The sequence below is a fragment of the Alligator sinensis genome, unplaced genomic scaffold (assembly GCF_000455745.1).
Source record: "Alligator sinensis unplaced genomic scaffold, ASM45574v1 scaffold144_2, whole genome shotgun sequence".
Classification (NCBI taxonomy): Eukaryota; Metazoa; Chordata; order Crocodylia; family Alligatoridae; genus Alligator; species Alligator sinensis.
In genome coordinates this window covers 2476776-2487017 of record NW_005841872.1, presented here as the reverse complement: position 1 = coordinate 2487017, position 10242 = coordinate 2476776, and the positions used below count along the sequence as shown (strand labels likewise).

At 43.2% G+C, this 10242-nt stretch overlaps 1 protein-coding gene across 1 annotated transcript in view; it reads right to left on the bottom strand.

Annotated features, from left to right (window-relative positions):
* Positions 1-8555: 8555 nt before the first annotated feature.
* Positions 8556-10242, bottom strand: part of OCA2 (OCA2 melanosomal transmembrane protein) — a 421183-nt gene continuing 419496 nt past the window's right edge. The window contains exon 24 of the mRNA XM_014527422.1: positions 8556-9132. Within this exon, the coding sequence (XP_014382908.1) occupies positions 9045-9132 (88 nt within the window). The 3' untranslated portion in view covers positions 8556-9044. The remainder of the gene's footprint in view (positions 9133-10242) is intronic.

Here is a 10242-nt window from a genome sequence, read left to right as displayed (position 1 = left end):
CCACTCCAGCATGGGCTGGGGTGAGTGCAGACAAGCAGAGCCATGGCCGGTGTGGGGCATAGCACTCACCCCAGCCACCACTGCAGCAGCCCTGGGAGCAGCCAACACCAGTGGCCTACACCAGGGCATGGTGCAGCCCAAGAGCAGAAGTGAGTGGAAACAGGCAGAGCATGGTGCAGCCCAGCAGCTGCTGGGAGCTGGTGCCAGCCGCTTCTGGGACTGCTGCAGCCGGGGCTGGGGTGACAGCTGCTCTGTTCCCTCTCCTTTGCTGCCTTGTGCAGCCCCAGGAGCAGCACCCCTCCCCCTGCCCCTTCTGTAGTCCCAGCCTCACTCCCTCCCTCACCACCAATTTGTTACATTGTAAAGTGTGTTCGCTTTATGCGAATTTGATTCATGTGCCGTTCTCTGGGAACACATATACAGCATAAATCGAGGGAAACCTGTACTTGTAAAATTTCTGCTGCCTATCAAAGCTGTTATAGCAACTTGCAAAATCAGTGTATGTACAACTGTGGGCCTATAGGGCACCTGTACACAAGCGCAGAGGCAGCTCCGATGCACTGTAATTACAGCACATCGGAGCAGGGTCTGCTGGAGCGTGGTAAATACTGCACGCCAACAGCCTCCCACATCTCATGTAGTGTCTCATCTCTATTTTGAAGTGTCCCCACACTTCAAAATAGCAGCGGAGATACTTGGACTAAAGCTTGTTCAATGAGTTTTAGTTCAAGCACCCTTACTATCATTTTGAAGCACAGGGATGCTGATACATGAGACACTGTGGTGTTTTAGTTATAGCAGCTCTTAGAGCCACTCTAATTAAAGCACCACCTCCCACCCACAGAGCACGTGTAAAAGTGCCCATAGTGCATGACCTCTTCTTGCTTTTTATTGCCAGAACTAGAAATAGGTGATTGCCAGGCCTATAATATTTTCCTCTATAAGGAATCCAATGAGAAGGACATTTCCACCCTCATCTTCTCCTGATGTAGAAATGTTTTAATCCTTCTTTCAGTAAGCTTCAAACACTTGTTGGTTTTGAATTGCTCTTAATAAATCATTTGGATTCACATACTCCAACCTCTTTTAAAGTGGTTACCACGTGCAGTTTATGTTAACATTTTCTATTGTAAATTCATTTCAGAAGTATTAATTTAATGCTTCAGCTGTTTCATCTGGCATATTTCTCAGTCATTTTCTTCACGTTCAATTGAAACACCCTTGGGCTTGTGGTTAACATAGTTAATGTATGTCCATTTCAGTTGTCGTTGATTCTCTGACACTTTGAACCTATACAGTGACTAAAAGGGATACTGATAGGACTAAACATCTACTTATTACCCATGCTGATATGCTTCCCCATTCTTTTCATAGTTTGCATTCACTTTTAATTCTGTACCATTTGTGAGGAAGTAGACAGCATCTACTTTAGATTATCCACAAAACAAATATAGATTGCAAAGTCTTGTCTAAAATTGGCTATAACTGGCCCAGTATATAGAAGAAGAAATTGAAACACTGGGCACATCTACACATGAAATTAATATGAGACTAACTCCAGCTCATATCATGCCAGAGCTTATTGCTCCTGGGCACAGTGTTTACACATGCACCTGGGACCATAGCACATTGAATTGGGTCACAGCAGCCCTGGCTGGCAGGGGGGCCAGGGGAGCAGCCTGCCAGGCTGTGGCTGCTCCAACCCAAATCAACGTGCTACAGAGAGGCTGGCTGGGGCATGAGGGTGCTCCAGTAAGGGACAAGCCAGCAGGCAGCCCTTGCAGTGAAGGACTCTTGTGCCCCAGCGAGCCCCGACAGTTGAGGACTTTAGTGCTGTGCACTAAAGAACACCGCCTTGTTAGTGTTTACAAGTACTAACATACAGCAGAGTTAATTCGTTTCCTGCAGCCAAATAGGGCCACATGTGTAGATGCTGAGACTTTACCGCTGAGCTAATTATGCTGCTCCACAGCTAAACTTTTTGTACAGATGTGCCCACAGAAATTAACTGGCTTCCCCAAAGTTGCATGGCAAATGAGCATCAGCAAGTGAGCAGGAAACAGAAGCCTTATCTCGTGGCTCTTATCCCTTTCCATTATACACTGGAGCACATTGATTCTTTTGGGGTAAGCATGCTCATATACAGTGTGTTTCATGTCAATGTTTTCAGCTGACAATGGAAAATCTGAATATTTGTTTAATGAACTAGTTTTATAATTCTCTCATAGCAAACTTGGCTTATGTGAAGAAATGCATTTTATGTTGATCGTCATTAGGTGTATAGAAATTGTTATACAGGACGAGGTCAGGGGTTCATCTAAACCCACTCTTCTCTTAACAGTGTCTAGGACAAAATGTTTTAAGAGTCAGATTTGAAATACTTTTGTATAGGCAACTGTGGAACAATCCATCCAACTACTTACTCTTTTAAGTTAGAGAGGGGCTTGTACTGAGGCCCCTTCCACACGTGCAGGTAAAAGCATGATTGGATCTAGGGCATGATCCACACAGTCATTGCACATTGGATCCAATCACATCTTATTGCTGGTGTAGGGGAACCCGATCCTAGGCTTCCCCTGAACTGGCAAGATGCAAGCTTCCACACCTGGGTGCCCCCTTTGCTGAGGGAGCTTCCAGCCCCACAACCTACAAGCAGCAAGAAATGAGAGTCTCACAACTGCTTTTAGGCCCAGGTATGCTTCACACACAGCTAGAACAGAGTCCTACAACTGATGGGAGGCGCACCTGGGACTGGGTGCCCCATCAGTTGCAGGACTCTTAATACAGCCTGCATGAGGAACAGCTGGGACCAAGAGCCCCATCAGTTGTAGGGTCTCTCAGTCCCGGCTCTGCATGTAGGCCAGGGGTTTCATGCACCACACCCCTGAGCCTTGGGGATCACAGCAGCTGTGATGCCCAGGGTTCAGCGGTTCCACACTGGGCATCGTGCACCCCTACAGCTGGCAGCCCTGTCAGAGACCCTGCTACACATGCAAATTAAGACTCAATAGCAACCATCTATGAAGTTAGTATATATTTCCAAGGTCTAACTTTATAGCTGGTTGGAGCTTTTTATTGTGTGATGGCTACTTGACACACATGTACCTGTTCTTAAGGTAATTGCATAATTAACCAGGTAGTTGCACAGTACCTCTAACATGTAGGGGAAGCCTGATGGCCCTGTAGTTTTTTTAATCTTTGCTATAGTGACTCTGGGTGTTCTTTAAATTAGAATTATTTTTTTTCTTATTTTTTTCTTCTTAACCAGAATGTCCTGTTCCCAAAGCAAGTTGTGCATAATTTAGAAAACATTTTTCCTTTCAGTTTTAATACCACTACCATTTGTTATAGCAATATGTAAAAGGGTAGATAGACATGTCCTCTCAATCTTTACTGTAACATTCATCATTTGGTTTATTTTTATCATGTCCCCTCTTAAGAAGTCTTCCCTTTTCTTAATGGATCCCTTCCTCTGCTGATAGTGTAGCTGATCTACTGATCTTATCTTAGGCTTCCTAATTCTAATATATTTGATGCATTGCATCACTACAGACACTTTATAGCACTCTAGCAATGTAAAGGGGCCTTCAAGTAGACAGAAATTTACATTCAATCTAAGGTCCATATCACTGTAAGAGTACTATAAGGGACAATGAAAGAATGCAGCTTAGAGACAATGATACTCAGGCCCACAGAAATCAGCCCTAAGCATGCTACAGCTGGTGTATTTATGATATGTATTACTGCAGTAACATTTGAGCCAAACTTTTACATTCATCTTAGTTGTAAAAATCATTCTAGCTCATGCTTCAAAACCATTTTATTTTTATGTGATCCCTGGCATTATTTGTTTCAAGCTTGTGGTGCCATTCTGATGTGCATATAACTATGGTATTACGACTGAAGTCAACAAAAAACATACTTCACATTCTAGAAATGCTCTGAAGTACCTGAGTAGTCTTCCTTTTATCACATTGTCTACTAAAGTGAGAAACAAAAGTAACAGGACAGGCAAACATGGTTATCTATCACTGCTCTTCCTTTGTTTGCTGAACATTAGATTACAGTCACATAAAACTCTGGGCAAGCAAACAATTTTATCTTACATTTCCCATTTGTTTTGTCATCTGAGGTCTCAGTGGGCCTCTTCACAGAGAAACAGGAAATAAAATTAGTTTATTTCAAGGATATTTTCAGAAAAGATTACCGCATGAAGAATTTTCTCAATCAGTAGACTGAATTGCCTTAAGCATTCTACTATAGTCTCCTTACACAACAGGCCCACTGATGACAGCTCAAGTAGTTTAGGAGAAAAGCTGAAGAGTCTTCTGGCATGGATTCATAAATTGAAACCAGTGACAGAGTCTACGTGCATTGGTATTTTGGATGACGAGACAGAATAGATTCTCATATGTGCTAATAGGACATTATTACCATGATTGTGTTTGGTGATCAAGTTTGGTGGGTTTTCTCCCCGCTCCTATAGTTTTTAAAGGACTATAGGTGTCCAGATATCTTTGGAATGCCATTTCGGAGCCTAGTAAGACCCTGTTATAATAGAATAGAAATATAGAATAGGAAAAGAAGGTTAGGATATATACTAGTAAGTAAAAAAAAAAAAAAAAGCAACAGGAAAAAGCAATCTGTTTAGCAGTCCTGAAAACATTCTCACAAGTTTTATGCAGAAGCTATTGTGCAATTCATAGTCTTTGCCTTGATAGGTACATCAAGAAAAAAATCAAGGGTTAATAAAACAGTTGTATTTTTAACCATGGATCCATATGAAGCTGTTACACAAATATTTATCTACCTGCAACAGAATGCTCATTATTATGCATGAAGTTCTCTTGCAAAAAAGAAGTATGAATGGAAATCAGGCCAAATTCAGCCCCATAGAAAATTATCTTGGCAAGTGTGCTTTAGGTTGAGCATATTCTGGAGGCGATCTGGAGTTTATGCTCATTCGTGGAATAAGCTATATTGTCAAGGGATAATCATTTTGAGAATTAACTTTGTAATTAATTTGAATTATCTTTCTAAAATTATATTTCTGAGTTGAAACGTGTAACAGGACATGCCTTAGGGCTGCCGTGGTACCCTGTTGATGCCCTGATTAGCTTTTGCTCCTGCTTGTAAGGGTCTTCTCCTGAGATCTCACTTGCCATGCCTTGATGTTGATATCTGTAGCAGGGACCCGGCCCAGCCCCACACTTACCAGGGCAACAACAGCTTGGGTGCCTCTCAATCTGCAGGATCCCAGGCCATCCCAATGGCAGGAAATGGGCCTGCAGGCAAACAGCATGCCCTGCCCCCACACCCTCACCCCCTTGGGCAGGGCAGAGAAGCAGTGGGTGATGCACTCCCCATCTGCCTGTCCGCCAGACAGGGCTGAAAGCTGAAAGCCAGGCTCCACATTGGCCCAGAACCTGGGCAAGGCCAAGAGCAAGCAGCCAGCATGTCCAGCACTGCCTAGAGCTTAGAGGCTGTAACAACAGGCAATGCACCTGGCAATAGCCACAGGGTACATGGGGTCTTGCAAGGGTCCAGGTTGGTTCTGGTCAAACCGGAACTTCCCTTATAGAGCAGCACCTGCCCCAGAAAAGGGAAGGCACTGGCATAGGCACTGGACTACACTGCTTCCCTCCACCAGAGCTGAGGATGTCTCATCAGAGACTAGCCTGACCCTGGCTCCTACAACAGGAACCTGACCACCCTGCAAACACTGGATGCCAGGTACTTGCAAGGGCTTCACGAAGGTTCATAGTACACATGGCCCCAAATTACCCCCAGGAGTTGGCCTGATACAGGCCCATCCTGTGAATCAGGCTTACGACTGGGGGCGAACTCCAAAGAGCCTTAGCTGTCTGAGGACAAGGCAGGCACACACTGCACAGCTGAAACTAGGCCCATGAATGACAGACTCAACTATCTATGTTATATTACATTAAAAATGTCTATGTGATATGGATGTCAGTGGTGGTAGACTTTTGCCAGAATAATAGGGTTCAGCCAGCTCATGTCGGTCCCAGACTGCTGTTTTTCTAACCATGTCAGACCTTTCTCCCATCACGTGAAGGCAGGTGCCTAGGGGACCAGGTACCTACTCCAATACCATCACAGGAACAACCAAGTAGAAGGGGGTGGGCTGGAGAGGAGGCAGAGCTCCATAGAAGATGCCCGGATACTGAGACTTGCACCCATCTCAATGTACCCCACTACAGTCATGTACCACCTCCTGATATCTTTTTCATTAACGGCAAGTCATGGAAGGTAGAATATAGATAAAGGGGCTAAATACCTGTTGAGAGTGTGGCTCCCAGGCCCTACCCTGGTGTGACGCTTCTGCCCAGATCCCACTACAATAATGAAGGGGGAAGGCTGCCCTTAAGAGCTGGTGAGCTCTTGGTGCTCTTTCTAGTCCCCTTTTCTACCCCATGGGCTCACCCATGGCCCACTTGGCTTGGAATTTAGACCCCAAATCCTCTCTCCCTCTTTCTACCAAGAATAACACTGGGACCCTTGGACTCCAACCCTTGTCTGGGCTTCAGCCTGTTTGGCCACAGCCCTTTTTCCTCTAGCTGAGGCCCATAAGCCCAGGTCCACTGATTTGGCTCTTCAGACCTCAGCCTCACAGTGAAGGGTGCCTGCCAGTTACCCCACTCTTAGCTTCCTTTGCCCCTACAGTCACTCCCAGCCCTCCACTTGTTCAACAAACATAAAGAAACATACACCAGCACAATTCAAATATAAGCAAGCTGCCTTTACAAAGTTCATCTCCACTGTCTGTCAGTATTCTACTACAACTATTTCCAAGAGCTAGTCCCACTCTCACCCTTGTGAGAATTATCTCAGAGTGCTTCCCACAGTCAGCTTCCTTGGGGAGCTCTTCTCCTTGCAACCTGCAGTGTCTGACTGCTTGGTCTGGCTCAGGCCCTGGGTTTATATGCCTGGAAACCAAGCCCCATTTCTGCCATGTGTCTTCCCCAGCTCTGCACAGAGGTTTTACCCCCTTAATTGAGGGCCATCCTGCAGTTATGGCCCTACACAGCCAGCTTAGCCTCCTGCATTCCCTTAAAGTGATAGGAGCCCCCTGGCTCTCTGTTATAGTCACCTCTCCTCCCCCTCCATTGTGCCCAAGTAACAGGGTTTGGGTTCCCTATTACAAGGGGTCATCACTATCAGCAGCCCCTTGATATGACGATGACAGTCTTCCAGTAGGTAGGGAAGCCATCAGTGAATCTGGAGAGGACTAAAGAAGCCAATCCAAGATCTGCATGTTCAACTGAAGACATGGCATATAGTTCCAGGAGGAAGGAGTGGATCCTGGTGATATCAGGTCATGGTTCTTTCCCTTTGTCTCTCTGGCCTATCCACCTCCATAGTAAGGCAATCTTGCTCAAAATGATCAGTGCGATTAAGGATGATTCAGTTCTTGAGTCTCCCAGGTATGGATGTTAATACTGCATTTCTTCAGATTGGCCTTCAAGGTTTCCTTTAGTCTCATATTTTGCCCACCTCTAGACCATTGGCAAGTTGGGAATATAGGATTTGTTTCAGAAGCCAGTTGTCAGGCATCCTTATGACATGTCCTGTCCAGTGGAGCTGGTGCCATAAAAATAGCTTTAATGCTGGTGGTTTTTGCTTGACCCAGAACATTGGAATTTGTTATTCTGTCCTTCCTAATGACATGGAGAATTTTCCAAAGACATCGCTGATGGTAACATTCCAAGGTTTTCAGGTTTTTCTGATATATTGTCCAGGTTTCACACCCATACAACAGAGTAGGGATGAAAACACCCTGGTAGATGTACAGTTTAGTTTGGGTCCTAATGTCATGATCATCAAAGACATGATTTTGGAGATATCCAAAGGCAGTGCTGCCAATTATATCTGGTACTGACTATCATCACGTTTACTCTGTGGGAAAGATGATGGCTTATGTAAGGAAAATGTTCAACATTCTCCAAGGACTGCCTTCTAATTGTAATATGTGAGGGAGCAGCTACTTGTTTGTGGGGGGGTTGGTAAAGTACCCCATTGAGTGATATTTAGTCAAGGAATGCATCTTGCTTATAGTCCACTACTAGGATGGGTTAGATTGCAGGATTTATTATAAATATTCGACCCTCCCTGGGAAAAGTATTACTACCTATTTCCTCATTCATTGGATCACTTCAGAAGAGGTATGGCAGTGTTTGTTCTTCTACTATGACTCACTGTAAATTCCCTTCTGTTCACATGTTTTGCTCTTCAGGTTGTTAGTTCTTGTTCCACACAGATGAGACAGTCCCTTGGGAAATTTAAGCTAACGAAAGATTTTGGAGAGGAAAACTGCAACTTTAAATCCCTCAGAGAATGCTGTACTTACTATAGATCATTTGACCAGCTTGGGTAGCTAACTATAAGTAAAAATATATGATTTAGAACATTATTAACAAAAAAACCCCAAAAATACAACGAAAGTATGATCTCATTCTTTCAGATACTACTTTAACGTAATAGGAGATTTACAGTAACAAGTTCCAAAAGAAGTTCCTTCATACAATATTCTTGTTGGGATGTGTTTATTTTTAAACAAAGATAATGATACATCTCCCATAGCATACAGAGGTTCTACTTACACATCTATTAATACAGCACATACAGGTTGACTATGAGTTGCTTTAATAAACAGAGCTAAATATATTCACAAAGGAAAAATGAAGCCCTAAGAAGAAACTACTGAATATTTCCCATGATGAATGAATTTTTTTAACTATGACTATACTTATTTTGTGGCAATATAGTTTCAGAACACAACATATTCCCTTGTGATGTTGCCTCTTTATGTGCATATTAAATTTGACCATGACAAACTTACTGTAGGACTTTGCTGAAAATTGTTGAAAAATATAAAGTTATGAATGAAAAAATCTGAAGCTGCCTATCATTGTAACTAATATGAAGCTCTTAAAAGTATTTTTTCTTCTATGCTGCCTTCTTCAAGCTCTGATATATAGACTAATCAAGAGTGAAGCTTCTTTTGGGCTTGAAAGTATAAATTATTAAGAGTTCCACCCAACTACGACATGAGCAACAAGGAGATAACACATCCCAATGGTACAGGATACAATCATCATGGGGAAACCCAACCTGAAACAACAACAAAAATAAAAGAAAGATCAATGAGGTGCAATACTTTGTTCTCAGAGACATAACTTGGCACTTAAACTTTTTGAATTTAAGTTTAAGAGTCATTACACAAGTTCTTAGCCTCAAATAACTTTTCACCATTGTTAAAACTGAAAGAACATCAGGGCACTGCAATTTTATCACTGTGTTTTGAGGATTAGTGTTCAAGTTTAGACTACCCACTTCCAGTCAAGTGATTTAGAAGATACAGTACCTGTAAAGCAATATGGCTCCATTAAATTCAATTGACCGTCTCCAGTTTAGGTTAGCTGAAAATTAATGTGTGTGTCTGCAACAGTGGAGTGGGGTGAGAGCAGTGCAACTGGCCACCCTTTGGCTGTGCCATACATGTGAAGTAAGCGCTGAGCTGACCTCCTGGTCAGCACAAGTTCCTGACAGAGCTACGCATGCACAGTGAACTCTCTAGGTTCACCAAGAGAGCACTGGCAGAAGCCACAGCTTTCATATAGCTTTATAGCACAAAGGGTGCTCATGATCACCGCTTATCCCCCTTTTCACCCTACCAATGAATTCAGTAGGGGAGGAGGTAGAGGGAAGGTAAACAGCAGCAGCACTCACCCCTTGGACTTGCCCTTGTATGTTCTGGTTATGTTCTAAGCCATACGTGGGTACAAAGAGAATAAACCATGTTTCACAAGTCAAGCAGAATTGGGATAGGTCCTTTTGTACCCATGTCCTCCTAACTGAAATGCATGCTGCACTTCAGAATGTTTTTCTAAATCTGATTTATGGTTGGCATCCCTTAACGTCTTACACTTCCATTCAGATGGTAAACCTCACCCTACTTCTATTTATCCTCAGCACTTCTCATCATGTGAAAAGAAATTAAATATTAGCTGAAAAGTACTTTAGTTCTATCAGATACATCAGCTTTTGTGGGTACATGAGGAAAACCCCCTGGCCAGTAGAAGCATTACAAGATTTATTTTCAGATCAAAATACTCTCTCTTTCAGCATAGGTAAATCCCAGAATGAGACTTTCAAAATAAACCTCATCTTTTAAAACTTCCATAGATAGAAAATCCCACATGGTAGAACCTGAAGCTTGGA